Source organism: Sapajus apella, unplaced genomic scaffold (assembly GCF_009761245.1).
Source record: "Sapajus apella isolate SASKATOON/1434 unplaced genomic scaffold, GSC_monkey_1.0 scaffold66, whole genome shotgun sequence".
Lineage (NCBI taxonomy): Eukaryota > Metazoa > Chordata > Mammalia > Primates > Cebidae > Sapajus > Sapajus apella.
In genome coordinates, this window is record NW_022437006.1 from 7,806,623 (window position 1) to 7,830,747 (window position 24,125).

The following is a 24,125-nucleotide window of genomic DNA, read 5'->3' on the forward strand; positions in this document are numbered from 1 at the left end:
CATGCTTTCCTATTTTCTGATTGCTATTCAAAACTTAAAAACTAGGATTTAATAATTTATATAACTCATTTTATGATTACATTTATAGGATGTAATTTATGATAAATTGTTTTTACTACCTCATAGGGCATCACTTCATTCTCAATATAACATTAAAATGATGGCAGTAATCCAAACAAAATCAATGGTACTACAATATCCAATCTTTGTGTGTTGAGAATTATTTATTGTCAAAATATATAGCAAAAAAGAAACTTTTTAGTATTAAAAAAAATCCAAATATCCCATCATCTTAACAGGAAGGCATTTTCGTTTATTTTCTTTTCTCTTTCAAACTTGCATCTGCAGACACTTATTTAACAACTAAGTGCCAGGTACTTTTTAAAGCTGCTTACATATATTAGAAAATTCTTACAATAATCCTATGAGATAGGTAATGTTAACATGCCCATTTTACAGATGTTGAAACTGAAGCACATGAATTTAAATAACTTGCCCCAGGCTGCAGTGCTGTATGTGGCAGAGCCAGGGTTCAAATTAAGTGAGTTTTTCTCCAATATCTGTGCTTTTAATCACTATGTTAACATGTCTCTTATTTATAAAAGATGAATTCAGAATATTACTGCAGTTGTAATATATGTGTTCTACTTTAGGGGGCAACATTTTCTCATGTAACTAAATTGTTCATTGCTCTTTTGGATAATTACATATTTTACCATCAAGTTGGCACATATTTTACTTACTTTAGTTACATAATGCTGGACTTTGAATACTGTCTTTAGTGTCTTTCATTATAGATAAAAATATTGCAATAAGCAAGTTGTGCATTGCATACAGCTTGTCTTCCTTCTTTTGAATTTTATTTCCTTATGCTAACATTTTCCAAAATGGTTAAACTGGTGTAAGTATATAAAGTATCACATTACTGATATATAATGCTCCATACTGCTTTTTAAATTTCATCATTATATCTTACCAACAATGAAAGAATGCTCAGCTCTTCCCAAATCAATACATGTCTACATGACAGTCATTCCTCCCACACCCACTCTCATATTTAACTGATAGAAAAAGGTTAAGGATGACTTATAATGTGGGATAGTTAAGCCAACAAAAATTAAAATTTTCAAATGGCACAATGTTTTCTTCCTCCAGCAACATAAAATGTGGATTTTCTGTCACATAAAGTAGGATTATCTGTCACTTATGAAGTTGATATTGTCTTGATTCTATAAGTAACCCCCACACAAAAATCAACAACATACTCAAAGTCACTAGTAAGTGTCAGAGCTAGAATCTAAGCATGGATCTGTCTAACAGCTGTTTTAGATAATATGAAAAAAATTACAAATGATCAAGAGGATCAGTGTATGTCAAGATATAAAAATTGGATGAGAAATTTTACTTCAATTTTCATCAAAGATTATTTGTCTCATAAAGAGGTAATAGCTACTCGGGGATATCTATCACAAACAGAGGGATGGTATTTCCCTTGTATATTGTTTGATCGATAATTGCAAAAATAGGAAAGGATGACAATAATAATCAGCAAAATGTTTCATCTATCTTTCTCTCCAACATTTGCTTCACTGTGACCTAATTTCATCAATGGTCTAAGCAAGGAGCGGGAGGATGTGAATATTTACAACTTTTTTCTTAAATGTTATCTTGCAGTTTTATATATATTTCTAATGGTTTTAAAAGATTGTAACTTTATGACACAGAATAAAGGTCACTGAAACATATAATAGAAAAAAAAAAAAAAAACAGCCTTTGGAGTCACATGGACCTTAAATTTAGACACTGACACTTACATGTTCTCTGTAAAATTATCGTATTAAATCCTAACTTCTCAGAATGCTGTGACAAGTAAAAGAGATAACAGTTATGAAGCTCCTAACACATGGGAGGTGCTTAAGACATTTCAGCTCCCTTTCCTTCAAAGAGTGACATATATACAGTTATACCAAGGGTATCAGTTTTAAACATCATGCTTCATTATTTCCTTCAGACAAACGGTAGCATAGCATGAAGAATCAAGATCAAAAGAGATCAAAAGAGACAAAGCTACTTCATCAAGGTGGGGATCTTTCATTTTGACATCAATGTCATGATCTTCAATTAGTTGGTATGAGAGATTACGGGGATGTTTCAAAATCTGTCTATAGCATCCTGGTACATTCAGTTTCAGAGCAGGTACTTTAAATCTACATGTCTGTAGTCCATCGCTGCTAAGTATATCATGGTACCACTGCCCTACTTTGTTCTTTGGGTACTGAATATTGTATCCAAGTATTGGAAGAACCACCTGTGAAAGAAAAGAGGGAAAAAAATATGAAAATAGCCTTCAAAAAGATACATGATCATATTTTTAATGGTACTTTTATGTGTGGGACCTGGATTTGTAAAAAGGGCCTGAGAATATAAACATCACAGTCAGTCTAAAACATGCTTTGAATAATATGCTATGATATTTTTATGTTGCTAAATAGATAATTAAAATCAAGAACTCACAATAACTAAGGTAACTGACTCAAATCAGATATTATTAGACAACCCACTATTCAAGAAGTTTAGGTATACTTAGTTAGCTGATAAAGATTTAATCTGTATAAAATAAAGCATGTACTTTCTGTAACACAAAGAGTAACCTTTACTGCTCACATAACTGGAATTTTGGTGGACAATTTTAAATTCTTATTTCTTTCAAAACAAGAAAGCAACACATACAATGTTTATTTACTTAGCTGCTTGTGAGTAAACACTGCATTTTGTAGGGTATTCTTCCTTTGCTGGAACAGTACCAAAATGTAGTCAAGAAAAGGAATAAGGTAAAAAATTCAAATATATACACTATATGAATGAATCTGAAATTCACTATGCTAAGTGAAAGATGCCAGACACAAAAGGCCATATACTGTAGTACTCCATTTATGTGACATTATTTTAAGGGCAAACCCATAGTGATAGAAAACTGGCCAGGGGCTGCCAGGGGTGAGGGATGGGAGTGGGCACAGGAAAATTTGGATGTGGGAAAACTGTTCTTTGTGATTGATGTTTGTGGTGGCCACACAGTCCTACATTTATCAAAACTTGTATGTTTATCAAAGCCTGTACAACTGTAAACTAAGTAAATTTGGTTGTATATAAATTATATCTTAATTGAAAAGTTGTTTAAAAAAGAGAGAACTAGTCAACATTTTGCTTTTGGGGGACAATGTCTACACTTACATCTAAGTGATAGTAATTTTTAAGCTAACTTACCTGATGTATTGCATATGTATCAGCTGATCCCTCCTCTTCAGTTACCAGGTGAACCTAGTTTAAAAAAACATGAAAATATGAATGATTCCCAAATGTTCCAAATTCCCTCTACTTTCAATTTTCCCTAACTCTATTATATATAAATCAGTTCCTATGCTGAATATACATAGACCCAAACAAGATCTTGTCATAATTTGTTTCTGGAGCAGCAGACTACATAAAAATTAGATTGATTCTTCCTGCTTCAACCACTAATCACTTAAGTTAGATAACATGGAGAAAGGCCGGCTGCTGAAATCTGAGGCAATACCTCAATCACCAGCAATCTTTTTCTAAATCAAAAAGTTTTTCTTTATTATGTCGAATCGAAAATCTGCTTCTATAATATAAACCCACTCCCCACCCCCCACTAATCTCTGTCCCCCCAAAATATAATACTCTATACAGAACTGATGTTTCTGTGGCTGGATGTGTTCGGTCACGTCTGTAATCCAGCACTTTGGGAGGATCGCTTGAGGCTAGGAGCTTTAGACCAGTATGGACAACATAGGGAGATCCTGTTTCTACAAAAAAAAAAATTTTTAATTAGCCACGTGTGGTGGCACATGGCTGTAGTGCCAGCTACACAGGAGACTCAGGAGGATTGTTTAAGCGCAGGAACTCAAGGCTGCAGTGAAACATGAAGGCTCCACTGCACTCCAGCCTGGGTGACAGAGCAAGACTCTGCCTCTAAAATAAAAATGAAAAAAAAAAAAAAAAATTTTAAGCAGTTGCAGTTGTGTTCTCCGAGTTCCTGTCTTTCTGCCAGCGCCGCCTGGCCGGCATCCCAAAACTGCAACCCAGCCGCCACTAGCGTCGCTGCCGCCGGTAAAGGAGCCGAGCCGAGCCGAGCCGGGGCGCCGCCTGGTGTCCCACAGGCAAAAGGCTAGAGCAGGAGCTAATGACCCTCATGATGTCTGGCGATAAAGGGATTCCTGCCTTCCCTGAATCAGACAACCTTTTCAAATGGGTAAGGACCATCCATGGAGCAGCTGGAACAGTATATGCAGACCTGAGGTATAAGCTCTCGCTAGAGTTCCCCACTGGCTACCCTCACAACGCACCCACGGTGAAGTTCCTCGTGCCCTGCTACCATCCCAATGTGGACACCCAGGGTAACATATGCCTGGACATCCTGAAGGACAAGTGGTCTTCCTTGTATGACGTCAGGACCATTCTACTCTCCAACCAGAGCCTGCTAGAACCCAACATGGATACACGCATGCTGCCGACCCCAGAGCTTTTAAGAAGTACCTTCAAAAAGCCTACTCAAAGCAGGTCACCAGCCAGGAGCCCTGACCCAGGCTGTCCAGCCTGTCCTTGTGTCGTCTTTTTTTTCTTAGATGGTCTGTCCTTTTTGTGATTTCTGTATAGGACTCTGTATCTTAAGCTGTGGCATTATTTTTGTTTCGTCTTTGTCTTTTAAATTAAGCCTCGGCTGAGCCCTTGTGATGTATATTAAATAAATGCATTTTGTTCGTTTACAAAAAATTTTTTTAAGAAGTGGTATTTCTTAGCATTTGTTTCATAGAATAATAACAGGTGTCACATACAAGAGGATGTCCACAAAGCATGTCCAAAAAGGTGCATGATAGATTAAGTATATGAAATGTTGCTCTAGGATATCACAGAATAAGTAGTTCTGCTTTCTCTTATACACGAAAGCTCAAACAGAAATGCAGCTATCCTTTCTCCACAAGGATTCACAGCATTCTCATTATCCTAAAGCATTCATCACTCGCTATAGTGCCTAGAGCACCTCTAAATCTGCCTGTTTTCCCCTCAACTCTCCCTAGTCTTATCAATAATGTTACTCCTTTTTTGTTTTTAATTTTTTTGTTTGTTTATTGGTTACTAACCTTTTTTAATTACTGCACTCAGAAACAGATATAAAACTCCAGATGTGATCTGATCAAAATACAAGAGACAGACTACAAAGGATTATGATCTCTCTTGCATCATTTCTCTCTTTCAGAGTCATAATTATACCTACATACTGTGATTTAAGTAATTTATGAAAACACTGAATAAACATGGTCAGGTATAAAACACCATGCTTTGTCTTTACAGAACTCCCTCCAGGTTGATATTAAGCAATTAATGGACAAACATGCTTTCCTTGTATGGCTGCTCCCAACTATAAATTCACCTAAGTTTTTAATTGTCTAACTCACATTTCGCTGTCTTGCCCATAAAGAAAAAATAAATAAGAAAATTTACCAAGCGACTTGAAACATAGATACACCGTTAGTCTAGTAGTCCTATCAAAAGAGGGAATCAGATTAGTTTCCTACAATTTTTAATTGTAGATGCATATTACATGCCCCATATACCATTTACTAAGAATTTTATTCTTTTTCCTTTTCAAATTTTATATTTTGGACCTCTAAGTACTGCCTTTTTTCCTCATTACTAACTAATAAAATAAGTGATTCATCTTAAAATATACAGAAACATTGTTTTTGCTGCTCATAATAGGGAATTCTGCAAAACATATAGGAGAAAACGTTTTCCTCTTCTCCTACAGCTCCAAAAAGAAAGCAGATAAAATTTCAATCACAAAACTATCCTTGCAAATGTTATTCTGAATGAAGTCTTATAAAAGTCATGCATTTCAGAAATTGTTGCTGTATCTTGTGAAAGCAATCTTTAACTTCCAAAAATCTGAAGTAGAAATGGCTGACTTACTAATTAATGTGCTCTCCAATATTTAAATGGACATGTTTTCTGGTAGGTATTAAGAAATGATAAGGATTTTTAATTATTTATCAAAAGGGAATCACTGACACATCTCTTCTCCCACACGAGGTAAAACCTACAATGCTAGATTTCTTTTCACACAGAGTTTGAGTCTGTAGCTCAATTAAATTACCATTGTTAGTAACATATGCTGCCTCCTAGTGGCCATTTTCTCATTTCTTTCCTATTAGATGGGTGCAAAAGTAATTGCAGTTTATGCCCATTCATCCATTTAATGAAACAGTGAAGCAGACATCTGATGTTCTGGCTCATGCAATCTTTACTCCCTCTTTTCAGTAGTAGCACTCTCATTTTCCAGGGAGCCTCTCCCACATGTCAGATGTGGGTTAGGGTCCCAGAAAGGAGGTCCAGGAATGTAGTTTTAGTCAATCACATACTGCAGTCCACACTTTCTGGTTTGGTTCTGTACATGTGATCCAGGCCAGGCCATTCCTAGCCACTGAGACTCAGTTACACAGCTTTTGTTGACACTGTTGGGGAAGAAAAACCATTTTTCTGCAGAGAAGGAAGTCTAGAGTAGTGAGAAATAAGCCTAGGGTCACCAATAACCATCTTGTCACCAAAGGTGTAAGCTAGACTGGGAATGGATCTAACAGAGAAAAGCAGAGCTGAATGATGAAAAAAATGAGATCGTTTAGGACTCTCAAGTCCCGAATACAGCTGTGCCTGAATCAATAATGGGCTTTCAATTATGAAGGCCAATAAATTCTCAGGTTTCCCTAAATTACTGTAGTTTGAGGTGGGTTTCTATTACTTAAAACAACCAAAAAAAAAAAAAAAACCTTAATTAATACGTCTAGAACTCTGACATAAATTTAGATAAAGTTTCCTTTATGTAGAGTTAGGAGTCTGTTTTACCTCTATTTTTGAAAAACTGGACCATGTTCTAGTTCTCACTACAGACTATATGATTTTTCTAGTAGAGACCAAAATGGGCTAGGAGTCAGGCAGCTGGGTCTTTTTAATTCCACTACCTGTGTGACTCTGAATCTGTCTCCTTTCCAAGCTGGGACTCAATTTTCATTTCTATAAAATGGGAATTTAAAAAAGGATGTCTCTAAAATCCTTTTCTTCTCTAAAATTCAATGATTTTATTATGTTATATATGAAAATATTATCCAAATTTTCACTAATTTAAAAATTTGTGAGACTGACTTATGATAAAGTTAGAGAATAATTATTTGTTGTTTTTACATTACAGTATTATCAAATGAAACCCAGTTTCATTAGTTCAAACCCACAGAGATAAAAACAATCAGACAAGAGGAAATGAAAGGATCACATTTTATAATATAAATTATATTATAATTACACTAATATAAATGTCTCTAAGACATGAAAAGGAAATTATGAATAATACCTAAAATTACATTTATATAAAAGAAATACACACATCACATGTTCCGTATACCATTTTAAAAATCATATTTTTTCTCCCCTCCATATTTTAAGTTTTGGGCCACTAAGTCCCACCTCTTCTTTTCTCAGTGTTAACTAATAGAATAAAAATCAATTTTTTATGGATATTTATGTGAAAACATAGACAAAGGCCTAGAAAGACACATAACAAACAACAGAGGTTGAGTCTCCAGAGAAAGCAGAGGGAACCAAATTAGGATGATAGCAGGGATGGCAGCATAATCTGTAATGTTTTCATTTTTGTTTTTAAGGGTTGTTTTGTGCATTATTTGTGTAATCTTTTTCAAATGTGTTTTTCAAAGGAAGCTTTACTACATATATATCTTTCACTCCATACCACTATTTTTATCTTTTCATTCACCAACATGTGTTAAGCCTAAACTGACAGCAGACTTGAAGCAAGAGATGAGTAAATATAAGTAAAAATTGACAAATAAATTAAATATATGTTGAAAGTGTTTCCATAATCAAGGCTTTTGAAATTCATATTTCTGGTATAGTAACTACTCTTGGAAAACTCTGATGAAATGATACTTACTTTACTGTTTGGGAAATTCTCGTCATCAACATCTTCATCCAAACAGACCAAATCACCCTCCACTACTCTTGCTCCATAGGTTGCAAGTCTGTAAGATACTGCTTCATTCCAAATTTTGCTAGTATATGCATGAATATAAAATATGCGCATGGAATGGGGTAAAGAGAACCATGCCTGGATACAACCTTCCTCTGTCATGCCAAAGCGATGCAATGCCTCCAACAATGCTCTCTCTCGCACTTTGAATTCAGGCATCAATGAAAGTGTGCCTTTAGCATCCTCTGAAACAAAGAGTAAAGTGGATAGTCAGCCACTTTTTATTTAAAGGCCAGTTATAAAGGCTTTTGTTCTACTCTCAAACTGAGGCGATGAACATGGGTATTAAGGTGTTATTCAATACTTTCAGTTAAACCTAGCTACACTTGAAGAGCTTCTTTTAAAAGTAATAATAAGCATATTAAGGCCCTACTTTCACTTTCCCTGCTATTAAAAAAAAAAAAAAAAAAAAAAAAGCAAGAGTCCAATATTAGCAAGTGCTTACTAGAGTCCCTTACTTCAGAATAGAGATAAACTAATGAAGTTATTCACAGGACTGTTAAAACAGAAACAAACAAAAAAACCTCAAGGATTACATAATTTAATTGCTTAGCTAGTAGAGACTACAGTTTTTTAAAGAGCTATTCTGGACATAAACACAATTTTTTTTTTTTTTACTAAGAAAGGGTTGAGATCTGGAGCCTTCAGGCACACTATTATACCTCACAAAATGGGATGTACTTTGAAATGTAAATGACTAGAATCTACCCCAAAGATGCTTATTCAGGTAGGGCCTTGGAATTTGCATTGAAATAAATGTAGCAGGTATTTCTTATGCATATGAATGTTTAAGAATCATTACCATAAGGAAATTATCTTCTAGGGACTCTACAACAGACACAAACAAGTCACTTTGGATTTTCCTTAGTATTACTTAAATTACTCACAACAGTTAGAAGTACCTACACTGTTTTACACATTGTGGAGTGGCACAAAAATACTTCTTTCCTGTGAGTAACTGCACATATGTAATATGTACATAATTAAAGATAACAAATAAATATTTGAAAACTGACATCCTTTGTTTCAATGTAAGTGAAATTCAGTATGTCAGTCAGATATCTGAATGAATCTAAAGTGGTGTAGTTGCTGTTTTTATTATTTAAATAAAGGTAATATTTATCCATATGTAGTACATGCGAGGCATTATTCCAAGAACATTACATCCATTTTCTTATGTAAATCTCATAATACTGCCTTAGGTACTGTGATTTGCTTCAATTTACAGATAAGGAAACTAACGCAATGACGTCAAATCACTTGCACAAGATCATACAGTTGCGAAATACTAAAGTGAGAGTTAAACGCATGCAGTCTGACTCAAGCCACACTCATAACAACTGTTCCTTAGTGGTTTTCATCAAGCATCCTATATATATTCCATATTGACCTAAAGTTTTAAACACTGACAGGGCTAATTGGCAAGTAGATTGAAAACAATGCATAATGTTTGGAAAATCATAAATGAACTTCTATTTATTTAAGTTTGCATCTCCCCAGCTGCAATTAATTATATTGTCATGAGTGTCAGATTAGAATTTGGAACTCCTCTGTCTTCAGAGGATTTCAGCCAAGAAAAACAAAGAAACTATTTTTCCCACTATCCCTACTCCTAAACAAGAGTTAGCACAGACGAAAAAACTTCCAAATCTGACCGAAAACGAAGTGTGTAAGTCATATAATGAAATTATTCAGTATGTAACATACTGTAATCTATTTCTTTCTTTTTTTTTTTTTTTTTTTGAGACGGAGTTTCGCTCTTATTGCCCAGGCTGGAGTGCAATGATGCCATCTCAGCTCACAGCAACCTCCCTCTCCTGGGTTCAAGAAATTCTCAAGTAGCTGGGACTACAGGCACGTACCACACCCAGCTAATTTTGTATTTTTAGTAGAGACGGGCTTTCTCCGTGTTGGTCAGGCTGGTCTCAAACTCTTGACCTCAGGTTATCCACCTGCCTCAGCATCCCAAATTGCTGAGATTACAGGCATGAGCCACTGCACCCGGCCTGCTGTAATTTATTTCTTATCACATTTATGTTACAATAAATGCTCTCCTCCTGATAAAACATTTGCAGGTGTATCTGTATCTGCATGGCTATGTACGGGATAAAGAAACTTAAATACCAGTTTGACGATAATACTTCTTTGCTCTATTTACAGGATCATCCAAGTCTTCTGGTGTAAGAAACAATTTTATGGCTTTCGCCTTGAAAAATCAAGCAAGTAAACATGTGTTAATAAAAATGTCAAATTACTTTTTTTAAAAAAGATGCAAATTCTCTAGCATCCTAAAAGAATAGGCATTTAATAAATTATACTTGAAGCTGCAATGTTCTCTTTAGGCTTTCAAAAATTAGATAGTCAATGTTAAATGTAGAAATAAACCTCCTGCATGAAATAACTTTATATATAGGTTTAAAATATGGACTGAAAAAAGTGTTTTGCTATCATTTCCATAATTCCACTTTTGTCATTTTTTAAAATATTAATTAAAAAATGTATTGACATTCGTAGTAAGGTGTAAGAATTCTAAGAAACTTAGGCTAAACGTATTAAATCCTTATTTGTAATACTGTTTCCAAAAGCAAAAAAAAATAGCAAATATTATACATAGTACAACTTTTTTGTAATCATTTCAATTTCTTAACAACCCATCAGAAGAAGCACCAAGAAAACCCGGCATATTTCCTAAGACAGTGAAAACTAAGCCCCTTCTGGCCTAAAAATAAATATTAAATATTTGTTTAATATTGAAATAGATGCATTTGAAAATATTTAATATTTAAATGGCTGTAATCAGAGTAAAATTAAACCAATGTTTGTATTGTTATAGAAGGAAAAAGAAAAAAGCAAGAAAGGCCAAATGAAAAAGGAAGACAGTGTCTATGCCAAAGAGTTAAATATGGACACAGGAAATGCAAGCCTCTATAAAGAGAAAAGATCAAGAGCCACTCTGAGGGCTCGGAAGTAGAAACTAGTGAACCCCAAAGACAACCCTCAAAGAAAAAGAAAAGAAAGAGTTTAAGTATCCAGCTTACCTGAGTCAGAAAGGGAAGAGAAAAAGAAGTAGCTCTGGAGATGTAAAATACCTCGCTCCCAGAGCAAAAGTAAAGAAAATCGCTCAGAAAGATAACATTTAAAAAGAAGCCTCAGAACTTTCCAAAGAAAACACAGCTATAACTTTCAGGTTAGGATTAAATAAATTAAAGTTATGTTTCACCCATTTCACAGCCACAAAAAACTTAACTGACTTTTTTATTCCTCAAGATTTAGAAGCCCTTGAAGAAGAAAACGGTACTGGAAATTTATAAAAGAGGGTTCTCCCTTAAAACCAAAAAGGATGCATAAGACAAAACATAGAAAAAAACATAAAATTGGAGGTTATATCAATGAGAGTGCTATCAAAGTAAGTACACAGTATAAATTCTATTGTCATTGGCAATTGACAGAATAACCTATACTTCTGTCATCCTTTGTCTCTATTATTGAGCTAAAAATATAAGGGTAAAATAATGACATAAATCTCAGACTTGACCAAAACTCATGATGAAAATAAGAAAGTAGCAATCAGAGGGGAAATGGCAAGCCCTTAATTTCATTTGTGTGCTCAATTTCCTGAATTCTTTGGTCTTAAAAATAAATGCCAAAACCTGAATGAAAAAATTGCCAAATTTAATGTTTTATTTTAAATCCCAAATAGATTAAAAGATGTTCCTTTTTAAAAAAAAAAATTACTAGTTTGTGTATTTTATCACTAACTCTAGCACTCAGATTTATTTTTAAAGCTTGTCTTAGAGTAGCAAAGAATCTTAAATATGTTATTCAACCCAATTCCCCACTCACTTTTCTTTTACAGTATTTATTTACTCAAACAAATATTATTAGGTATCTACTATGTGCTAGGTACTGTGTAGAGTATTAGAGACAGAGCATTGAGTAAAAGTGACATGGTCTCTGCCCAACTAAAACTTATGGCCTACTGACAAAATTAAATAAGCAATAACAATAAAATATAAAAAAACTTAAGATGGGAAGCCCAAGATGGATACAGGATCACAAAATACGAGGAATTCACTTTTTATTGGGGAGTAGAATGAGAATATTTAAATTGAGATCTAAAGAATATACAGTTGGGGAGAGGGTGCTTCAGGCAAAGGAAAGAAGACACAGCTTTTTAGCTGCAGGAACCAGCCTCTAAGATGCCCTTCAATGCTCTCCATCGCTTGGTCCTCACATGTGGTGTAGTCTTCTCCCACACTTATCACGGTTGGTTGGTATGGCCAAAAGACAGAAGAAGTAAAAGTAGACCACTTCTGAGACTAGGTTACAAAAGACACTGTGGTATTTGTTGTCTCTCTCCCCGTTGCATCCTTGGACTTATCTCTCTAGGGGATGCCATGCCACAAGTAGTCTTAAAGCAAGAAAGTAAAGTCTCCTGCCAACAGCCATGAGCATGAGCTTGGAAGCAGATTCTCCATCCCAGTCAAGTCTTCAGAGAGTATAGCCCTGGCCAATAGTGTCACTGCAGCCTCACGAGGTACCCTGATCCAGAATCACTCAGCTAAGCTGCTCCTAGATTCCTGACTCTCAGAAACTGAGATAATAAATGCTTGTTGTCTTAAGCCACTGCATTTTGGGGTAATTTATTACACAGCAATAATTGATTATTACTACTAAAGCAAAATTTTTAAAAAATTCAAGAGCATGTAATATGAGGTTTGAAAGAGGTAAAAAGGTAGCCATTTAGCTTTTGCTTAAATGTTATAAGAAACAGGACATTCCAGTTAGCTGAACAACTGTTAAGAAAAAGTATTTTTTATGCTGGACTACAAGAATCTTAAATACATACATGCTATCTCCATTTTACAGATAAGGAAACTGAGGCTTGGAAAAGTTGAGTACCCATAGTAACACATGTGACAAAATGGCAGAACTCAAGTAGAACATATGCTGCATGCCATAGGCCCCAAACGATTAAGTTCATCTTCCATATAACAAAATTTTTAACATTTTACGAGTTAATTTTCAGAGTTTTATAGACTGAAGAACCACTGCTGAGGTAAACATTGCTAGATTCTTTACCATATCAGTTATATTCCAGTTGCTAAAATCCCCTTTGAAACGTGAAGCCCAGAACTAACTACAGATTTGCAGATGTGGTCTAAATTCTCAGCTCTGAACACTCCTTGGTATGTAAGATGATGTTCAAGGCACTATGCTTCTCACAAATCCTTTTACTGTTTCTTTCTCTTCCAGTCAATAAATCATATTAGAACACATGCGAGTGAACAAGATACTATTATAAGAATAATCTTGTATTTGTTTAAATATATAATTTTTATAGTTCTGTACTTTTCCCCCATTATGTGCACTCCATTTTAGTGTAAAAATATGTGATTATATATATATAAATATAAAAGCATATATATACACACATACACTTTTAATATTTCAGCAAATGCAGCTTCTTAGTTGTAACATGCAGTTTCAGTTTCATTTTGGACTAGTCAGATTTTGTTTTCAAATTTGCTGCTCCCCTTTTAGTCTCCGGACTTATGTGGACTCCTATCTTTTATATGATCTGATACCTGATTTCTGGGAAGGCAGGGTCAAAATTTCCTCTAAATCTTCTATTCAGTTCACTAAAATTGAAAGCGATAGTCATTTCTGTGTCAAATCTCAAATATGTACTAACCACAAGGACATTCACACATTTGGCTTTCTTGTAATGTGATACCAAGGACATAGGAGCAGCTTACTAAATGTTCAGTGATATAATATATTTGGTATGTGTGTGTTTATATGCTAGAGTTATGAAAGCAAGAGGCTGGATTATGTAATAAGTATAACTGACAGAAACAGATAAGATTACATTTTTCAAAATCCATACCATTTCATTCTTCAGCAAAGCTAGTCCAATTTGGTCTGTGTGAACTTTCCTTCCCTTCCCAAATCTCTGTGGTCCATAGTAATTCACAAAGCCTTTTTTCTATGTATACAAAATAATCAACAAATTAAGAGTATACAAATACAATTATGTGTCAAAATACGTAATTGGATTTTTCTCTTCATATCTATTTTAATACAAGAAGTCTGTAATCAGCAGTATGCACATAGAGACCCAATAGTCTGAAAAATGCTATGCAATTAAAGAATAGGAGAGAAAACACAGAATTAGAAGTTAGAACATAAAACCAGTGAAGGAAACTTTAAAAATATGTCAGCGTTCCATTAATGTTACTGAGGAGTTTCCTGGTATGTGCGATTTTCAGTCCTAAAGCCAGAAAAGTTCTGGACATCCAATATGAGTTGTTCACCTAGTACCCAGATCTGATCCCTGATGCTCTTTCTTATTTTGAGACTCTCTGACTGTCTGGAGATGTTGGGAATAAAGAACAGGCTCACTTTCAAACCCCACACATCTTGGTTCCTTTCTACGTAACCATTTGTTCTTTAGTTCATCTCAGTTTCTTAAAGCCTGACCTGAGACAATGGAGTCACTTCAGCAGTACTCGACTGGTCCAGCCATTTCAGCAGCTGGAATAGTCTGTATTCCAGGGGAGGAATACAGAATTCACCTCTTAATGGAGGTGAACCCTTCAGACCATGTTTTAAAACTGTCCCATTACTCAGAAGAAATAGAAAATTATAATTTATTACTGCAACCATTAAAGAAATTGGTTAGTCATTAAACATGTGCTCACAAAGAAAACATACAGGCCAAGATACTTTCTTCAAAGATAAAAGAGTCCTCCACACTTACTTTATGAGGGTATGCATTTCTTCAGTCAACAATTATTATTGAGTACCAACTAAAGAACTTTTTAATAAAAGATGCTGGGCCAATTTGTTATCAGCATGATACAAAAGCAACGGCATCTTTATCTCATGTCATTTAAAAAATTAATTGCAGATAGAATAAGTACTCCCTGAATTAAATCTCATAGTTAAATATTTTTAATTATTTCAAATTTGGAAAAATAACATCAGATGATATTCTAGAATAACCAGAAGAGTTTAAAGCTAACACTTCAAATTACTTAGCTATAACAAAAGGTTTATAACAGAGATATAACCCGTTGAAACAAACCTTCAAAGACTCCTTATTTTCAGGATTTCTCAATTCCTTTCTCACATCACGAGAACAAATGGAAGTTGGCTAAAACTTAAGATTGTTTCTAATGGGAATTTTGTAATAGGCAGTTGTATATTCATAAATAACAAACGAAAGACAGGTAATAAACACTATCAAAGTTCAAAGGAACTTTTACCCTTTTTAAAGATATACCATTTTAGTAAAAATTTTTGAGAGAAAAAAAAGGTAGAATTTTAGGTAGGTCAAGAAAAAAAAGAGATAAAATAACATATGATGTGGTTTGGCTGTGTCCCCACCAAATCTCATCTTGAATTGCAATCCCCACAGGTCATGGGAAGGACCGGGTGGGAAGTAATTGAATTATAGGGTCAGTTTCCCCCATGCTGTTCTCATGATACTGAGTTCTTATGAGATCTGATGGTTTTATAAATGTCTGGCATTTCCCCTGCTGACATTCATTCTCTTTCCTGTCACCCTGTGAAGAGGTGCCTTCTGCCGTGATTGTAAGTTTCTTAAGGCTTCCTCAGCCATATGGAACTGTGAGTCAATTAAACCTCTTTTCTTTATAAATTACCCAGTGCCGGGTATTTATTCATAGCAGCATAAGAACAGACTAACACAACATATAAAGGGTATACAATAAGAGAACTCCTATATACCGATAAAATTTCTGGATTTAAAAGATCTTTAGTTGGAAGATATTTTCCTAACTGCAATGCAGGTTAATAACCAGTGTTTGTTTGTTTGTTTTCCTGTTAGAGAGGAATAAAATTGTGTAAAAATGTCTTTGTGGTCAGAAATTTGGATCAGTGTTTCTTGGTATTGGCTCTAAAGTAGAATCACCTAAGAAGTTTTTAAAAAATAAGTACTAATGCCTAACCTGCATCCCTAAATGTTCTTTTTTAATTGGTTTGGGAGTAGAGATCAATGGGTGAAATTTTTAAAAAGCTCCTCAGGTTGAGAACTACTCATCTAGATCACGGATTAGCCAACTACTGCAGCCCACAAATGAAACCTGGTCCAACACCTGTTTTTGTAAATAACGTTTTATTGGAACACAGCCATGCTCGTTCACTTATATATCATCTGTGGCTGCTTCCATACGATGGCAGTAGATTAGCTGCAAGAGGAACCGTATATCTAAAAGGTCAAAATATTTATTATCCGATCCTTTACAGTAAAAATGTTGTTCATCTCCAATGTAGATGATCTAGTCTTGAAGATTATAGTTGTAGGTGCACATTTAAATGTCTGGAAAATGTCATTTAGAAATTTATGTTAGGTAATTTTTTTATGACATTTTCCTTTTTGAGACAGAGTTTCGCTCTTGTTACCCAGGCTGGAGTGCAATGGCGCGATCTCGGCTCATCGCAACCTCCGCCTCCTGGGTTCAGGCAATTTTCCTGCCTCAGCCTCCTGAGTTGCTGGGACTACAGGCACGCGCCACCATGCCCAGCTGATTTTTTGTATTTTTAGTAGAGACGGGGTTTCACCATGTTGACCAGGATGGTCTCAATCTCTTGACCTCGTGATCCACCCGCCTCAGCCTCCCAAAGTGCTGGGATTACAGGCGTGAGCCACCGTGCCCGGCCAATTTTTTACTATAAAACATAATAAAGTTTGTGATATGGTTTGGCTGTGTCCCCACCCAAATCTCCTTTTGAATTGTAGTGTCCATAATCCCCACGTGCCATGGGAAGGACCCAGTGGGATTGCATCATGAAGGTTTTTACTCTCATGCTATTCTCATGATAGTGAGTGAGTTCTCACAGTATCTGATGGATTTGTAAGGGGCTTTTCCTCCTTTCCTTGGCACTTCTCCTTCTTGCCACCAAGGGAAGAAGGATGTGTTTGCTTCCCCTCTCTACCATGACTGTAGGTTTCCTGAGGCCACCCCAGCCATGCTGAATGTGAGTCAACTAAACCCAGTCTCAGGTATGTCTTCACTAGCAGCTTGAGAATGGACTAATACAGTGTGTATGATCTATAATTTATATACATCAAAATTTCCAAAAAATAAATTCCCTTGACTAAATACTACTCTACATAGATATAGCAGATGCTTAAAAAAAACTCTCTCTTATAAATATAGATTATCCCCCTTCTCTAGAGAATGCCATACCTTGCATTTAAAAAATCATGTTTATATATTTTGTTTCGTTTAAATACAAAAATGTATTAAGCTAAAAATAAAATATAAGCCAAATGGCCCTAATTATCACTGTAAAAAATAATTATCACTTTTTAAAAATCCCATGAACAGGAACAAAAGAAAAAGAAGTTTCCCTTCTTGCCTCAGTGTAGAAAAAGGGACTATGAAGATTTCCCCAGATACTCTTTTAAAATTAAGTTTTCTTACCTTAACATTTTCTATTGCCTCTGAAATTCTCTCTCTCAGGTTTGTAGAATCATTTATTTGTTTTTTTAAATTTCTAATGACAATATCGAAGTGATTTCCTTTGAGCTGACCAAGTCTTAGGGAATCATTTACAGACCGTATATTAAAGACATTCATTCTTTTCTTTTCAATTTCTTTTTCAATATTTTTCAACCTGTAAGTAATAAATCATATAAACTCAGTTAAATCTTACATTTAAAAATTAATATAAGGTTTTCAGTGGCAGTTGCCAAGCAATTAGTATTCTTCTAGGAGACTACTAATATAATTTTTTTTAGAATATTCTGAAGTTAATGTTATTTCACCAAATGTGTGCTTAGTACCCATCACTATAGGATTACAATAACAGAATTATTTTAAAAACTTGAACATACATTACTAATGCTATCACTCTTCTTAGGTAGGCCTTCTGACTTCTCCTTAGCTCAAGTGACAGAACCTCCTAGCAGTTCTCCTGATCTTCCTGTCCCCAACTCTGCTCCTTTTCTTCTCAGTCTCTTTCCCCAACATTACTAAGAAAAATCACTAGCACCAGAGGATTTTCCTGAAATTCTACTCTGAACACTTCCTTACTCAAACTTTCAATTCTTCCCAACATCAAAAGAATTGACATTTTCAATATTTCTATAGTAACTTGTATGATCCTATAGTAACTTGTATAAAATTTCCTTTATAGCCATATTTTCCATAGTCCTTATAGGAATTATACATGTGACAGACTGTTGCATGTACTGCCCTGCAAGTATATCTCCAGTTTTTTGCATCTGCTAAAGTCTTACTATTACTTGAAGTGTAATTAAAATTCCAGACTGATAAGCTAAATCAAAGTAATCTCCCCTCCTAAGAGGAGAGCTTTCATCTTAAATACATTTTAACATCTAAAGTCCTTCTTCTGCCCTATCCTGCACTTCTTGACCACAAAAGCAAAATCATACACTTCTTTTTGTACTCCACATAAGAGCTTAGAAGCACTCAGAAGAGTCTACTTGCATATAGTGGATATTTAAACATCTGTTAACTAAGAATTAATATATTGATATTACATTAATTAGGCTGAATTTTGACCCAATATTCACATTTTGAAGTTTATCTTAAGGAAATTATCTATAAATTACAGATTTAAGTATAAAAATATTAATCATGGTATTATTTACAGTGAAAAACTAGAATTTCAATTTTCAAAAACAGGGAATGTTAAAAGAAATTAGTCTTTATGATAGACATAATTTTGAAATATTTCATGATATAAATTTTCATCTAACAAGATTATTTTATCAAGTAAAATATAAATTGTATACATAGTTTGATTTTCCTATATATAATAAGTGTTGGCCAGGTGCAGTGGCTCAGGCCTGTAATCCCAGCACTTTCGGAGGCCGAAGCAGGTGGAACATCTGAGGTCAGGAGTTCGAGACCAGCCTGGCCAACATGGTGAAACCCTGTGTCTACTAAAAATACAAAAATTAGCCAGATATGGTGGTGGGTGCCTGTAATCCCAGCTACTCAGGAAGCTGATGCAGGAGAATCACTTGAACCCAGGAGGCATAGGTTATAGTGAGCTGGGATTATGCCATTGCACTGCAGTCTGGGAAATAAGAGCAAAATTACATCTCAAAAAAATAAAAAATAAATAAACATTTCTGTGTGATACAGTCTCTGAAAAAGGTTTAGAGAGAAATAAAAAATGTTATTGCAGGTTTTTTTTTCCTTTTTTTTTTTTTTTGAGACAGTCTCATTCTATCATCTAGGCTAGAGTGCAGTGGCACAGTCCCAGCTCACTGCAACACCCCCACCTCCAAGGTTCAAGCAATTCTCTGGCCTCAGCCTCCTGAGTAGCTGGGATTACAGGTGTGTGCTACCCCACCCAGCTAATTTTTTATATTTTTGGTAGAGATGGGGTTTTACCATGTTTGGCCAGGCTGGTCTCGAACTCCTGGCCTCAAGCAATTCACCTGCCTCGGCCTCCCAAAGTTCTGGGATTACAGGCGTGAGCCACCGTGCTCGACCTATTGCAGTTACCTCTGAGTAGTAAGCTTATTAATAACTTCATTTTTTAAAAACTTGTTTGTATTTTCTATAATAAATATATGTCTTTTACATTTACAAAAATATTTATGAAATTTGATTAAGCTGACAGAAGCTAAATTTGAGTACTTTACATTCTACTTAATAAGGATTTATTTTAAATGTAAGGCTCCATGATAATAAAGCCATAATATAATTAATTAGAAAAACATGATTTATAAGATACTTTCCTGAATATAAGTTCATATTTGAATACAGTACAAGATGTTTAGAAACAATTTAGACAATTTAAATCTGCCGCTTGTCAAAGTTTCAATCCTAAAACTTCCTATATTTTCAGTGCAAACTTAAGACATATCTCTATTTAGAAGATACTTATGAATGCAGAATGTGATATTCAATAAACTTGTAATTCACGAATATTGATAGTGATGTTAATGTGCTCCCAGTATTAGTCTGAGCTATGAAAGTAAAGGTCAGTCTTATAAAGTAATATCTTATTACCTCTCTGGAGTCACTTTTCTAACAACCATTGTTTGATAGGTGATGGCTTTCTTGTCTTTAAGGCCTGCATAACTAAAATCCGAAGGAATCACACCAAGTTTGATAGCTAAAAAACCAATTGCTTCAAACATTTCCAGGTTTTCCTTTCGTAGGGTAAAGGCTGAAACAAAAAAATCTTAGATTACAAAAACAGCAGCTACTGTATGTCAGTTACATTCTTAGCTGACTAACAGATTAGTATAATGAATCAGACTATTATTGTAAGGAGTATTTTTTAATGAAAATATAAAATCAGCATGATAGATGAGGCAAAAAAATCCAAATTCCTTCATCTGCCATTCATATCTGGCCCAAATCTACCTTTCCAGGCTCCAAGTGTACCACTTCCTTTCATATGTCCTATGACCCTGACACAGAGAACATCTTGTAATCCCTGGATTAGCTAGAGCCTTCAGCAGTTTTGTACTTTTGTACATCTAAGTCCTCTGTCTAAAACACATGTTCCCCTTCTATGTTCACCACAGAACTATTCAGAATAGCAAAGACATGGAATCAACCCAGGTGCCCAACAAGAGTGGATTTGATAAAATGTAGCTGGGTACAGTTGTTCATGCCTGTAATCCTAGCACTCTGAGAGGCTGAGGCGGAAGGATTCCAAGAGCAAGCTATCTAAGACTAGGCTGGTCAACATATGGAGACCCCATCTCTACAAAAAATTAAAATGTTAGCCAGGTGTGGTAGCACACACCTGTGGTTGGAGCTATCCAGGGGGCTGAAAGGGGAAGCCTGCTTGAGCCTAGGAGGTCGAAGCAGTAGCAAGCCATGATGGTGCCACTGCTTTTCAGCCTGGGTGAAGGAGTGACAGAGACCCTGTTTCAAAGAAAAAAAAAAAGTGGTACATGTACACCATGAAATACTACACAGCCATTAAAAAGAGCAGACTCATGTCCCTTGCAGCAACATGGATGCCGCTGGAGGCTGTTATCCTAAGCGAATTAACAAAGGAGCAGAAAACAAAATACCTCATGTTCTCACTTATAAGTAGGAGCTAAACACTGGGTACAGATGGACATAAAAATGGGTCTATAAGAGGTAGGAGGGAGGAAGGGCGTAGACTGAAAAACCACCTATTGGGTACTATGCTCACTACATGGGTAATGGGTTCAATTGTACCCCAAACCTCATCATCACACGATACGCCCTTGTAACAAATCTGCACACGTATGCCCTGAAACTAAAATAAAAATTAAAAAATAAAATGTGTTCCCTCCATTTATTATTTGTCTTACTTCTATGCATTCTTGAAGGTCCAACAGCAGCAACCATTCACCCTGACAGTTTTGGAGATGTCATTCAAGAAACTCAGCAGTTTAAAAGAAATCCCCAACTTGTCTGAGATATCAGTTTGTTGCTGATAGCAGCCTAGGTGGATAAGCATTTTTTTTACCCATTAAGATTTAGAATTTAGTATAGAAATATGTTTAAGAGAATCAAATTCATGATATTGTATTAATATTAATCTGTATCTACATAAAACTGTACACACTTGAATGTTTAAGAGAATGAAATTTGTAGTCCCAATTTAAAATATTTAATTGATTTACATTTGTCTTTTTACATTGTTGAGTTAAGAGGCTAGATACTGGAATTCAGGAATGCTGAGTAGGCTGGAATTCACAGGGAAAGTACCAGATAAGACAAAGCTTTCTAGAGGAGTTTCAGAAATCTGCATACATGGCTCCTTGAGTTTGTTGCTGATCAGTAATTTGTGCATGTCAAATGTTAAATGCTATGTATTATTTATTGTTATGTAACAAGTCACCTTAAACTTTAGTGGCTTACAATATTCATTTATCTCCTGCAGTTTCTGTGCATCAGGACTTCAAGAACAGTTTGGTTTGGTGGCTCTAGCTCAGGCTCTCATGAGGTTGTATGCAGTTAGATATGGCTAGGGCTGCAGTTATTTTAAAGCCCAAAAGAAACTGAAGGATCCATTTCCAAACGGGCTCATTCACATGGCTGGCTGGTTGGTACTGGCTGTTGGCATGAAGTACCATTGTCCAAAGGGCTGCTTGAGTATGCTCATAGTACAGTAGCTGGCTTTCCCCAGAATGAGCAATCCAAAAACATGACAAAAAGCACAATACTTTATAACCTAGCCTCAGAAATCACGTCACATCCACATTTTCCCTCAAATTATTTCCAAGTCCCAAGGCTGAATGCTTCTAAATCAAATATCATGTGTGCTTTATTGACCATTATACCCCATCCACTGGCAGATGAATGGGTAAACAAAATGTGGCATACACTTACCGTGGGGTATTATTCAGCCTTAAAAGGGAAGGAAATGCTAACATAATGCTCAACATGAATGAATCTCAAAAGCATGCTAAGTGAAGTAAGCCCATTACAAAAAGACAAATACTGTATGATTCCACTTATATGCGATACCTAGAGTTGTCTAATTCATAAAGACAGAATGCAAAATGGTGGCTGCCAAGAGGTGGAGAGATGGAGGGATTGTTTAATGAATATGGAGTTTTAGTTTTAGTTTCACCATAGTTCCTATGGTGAAAAAATTCTGAAGACGAATGGTGCTGATGGTTGTACAACAAGGTGAATGACCTCAACGCCACTGATGCTTAAAAATGGTTAAGATGGTACATTTTATGTTATATATATTTAACATAACTTAAAATTTAAAATAAAAGGTTTTTTGAACCATCATCCCTCCTTTTAACATATGCCTCCAACAATTCACAACTTTAGAAAAACTAATATAAACAAAGTTCCTACAATTTTTTTTACTCATTAACTCAAATTAATATTGTTAGAATTTCAAGCAGCATAAAATAAATAAGAATTCCTAGAGCTGCTTAAATCACTAACCAGCAATTCCTCTCTCTATGCGTAAAGCTAGTATTCTTTTTCCTTCAAAATAGATATATCTGTTAACACTTACCATATGCCTATTATGTCAAGTTATACATGCACATATATATTTAATACATACATGACCAGACAAATTATCAGAAGGGAAAGAAATAAAAGACACTAACATTTAAGTAACTATTATGTAGTAAGCAATTTCATTATTTCATTTAATACTTAGAATATCATTGTGAGTCAGGCTTTCCTATTACCCCATTTTTCAAATACAACCAAAAGTTATGAATTATTAAGTAACTTACCCATGGTATTATTCTTCCCATTTTTATATTTGTGAAATCAAATCTTAAAGATGTTAAAAATTGTCATAAGTCTTTTTGTGAACTAAAAGTCATAATATAAAATCAAACCCACATAGTTCCAAGGTCCAAACTGTTTTCATTTGTACCTGTAGTCCCTATATGGCACCATCCTATTTCTGTGTAACTGTGCAAATTTAAGTTGCTGATTTTATCTTAAAAAACCTTGGTAAATAAACTTATTAAATATGATTATCTGAAACATTTCCCATCCTTCAAGTAGAATTGAGGCCAGTTAAACATGGTCATCTGGACTTTTACAGTGAGAATTCATCAGTTCCATTCACCCTGGGAATTAAACACAAACCCTAAAACCATGATTCTCAAAATGTAGTCCGCAGATCAGCAAAAAAAACATTGCCTGCGAATTTGTGAACGCTCCAGAATCAGAAACTGAGAATGGGGCTCTGAAATCTGTTTTAACAAGACCTTTTGATGATTATATGCATGCTAAAGTTTTAGCACATGTTGTCTAGAAGACTGGCAGGACAAGTTTTCAGGTTCCCTACCCTGGGTAGGGAAATATAATTTGTTTTGGATTACAAAGTATCTCTTCACTTTCCCAAGGACAGTAAATATATTATCCTTATCTCCAAAAACTTAATTTTAATTGAGATGACTTCAAAAATATGAAGTCAAGATTTACCTTCAATAAACGTATTAAACACAAACCAACTGCTTCAACTTTATACATTTGTGACTAGGCTAATATAAATGCCTAGGTTATCAGTAAGGCTA

General features: G+C 35.0%; 1 protein-coding gene and 1 pseudogene across 6 annotated transcripts in view; one reads left to right on the forward strand and one right to left on the reverse strand.

Annotated features, from left to right (window-relative positions):
* Positions 1–210: 210 nt before the first annotated feature.
* The window catches only part of PUS7L (pseudouridine synthase 7 like), a 28,287-nt gene continuing 4,372 nt past the window's right edge, over positions 211–24,125 (reverse strand). For 3 of the 6 annotated variants that reach the window (XM_032248357.1, XM_032248359.1, XM_032248356.1), the window contains 7 exons: positions 20,140–20,299; positions 17,572–17,764; positions 14,007–14,105; positions 10,241–10,322; positions 8,021–8,301; positions 3,265–3,318; positions 1,974–2,308 (listed from right to left, as the gene is read on the reverse strand). In XM_032248357.1, the coding sequence (XP_032104248.1) occupies positions 1,982–2,308; positions 3,265–3,318; positions 8,021–8,301; positions 10,241–10,322; positions 14,007–14,105; positions 17,572–17,764; positions 20,140–20,270 (1,167 nt within the window). In that variant the 5' untranslated portion in view covers positions 20,271–20,299 and the 3' untranslated portion in view covers positions 1,974–1,981. Of the gene's footprint in view, positions 2,309–3,264; positions 3,319–8,020; positions 8,302–10,240; positions 10,323–14,006; positions 14,106–17,571; positions 17,765–20,139; positions 20,300–24,125 lie in introns of all 6 variants that reach the window. The other 3 variants (XM_032248354.1, XM_032248355.1, XM_032248360.1) reach the window with 3 other exon arrangements.
* LOC116530377 lies at positions 4,005–4,688 on the forward strand (annotated as a pseudogene).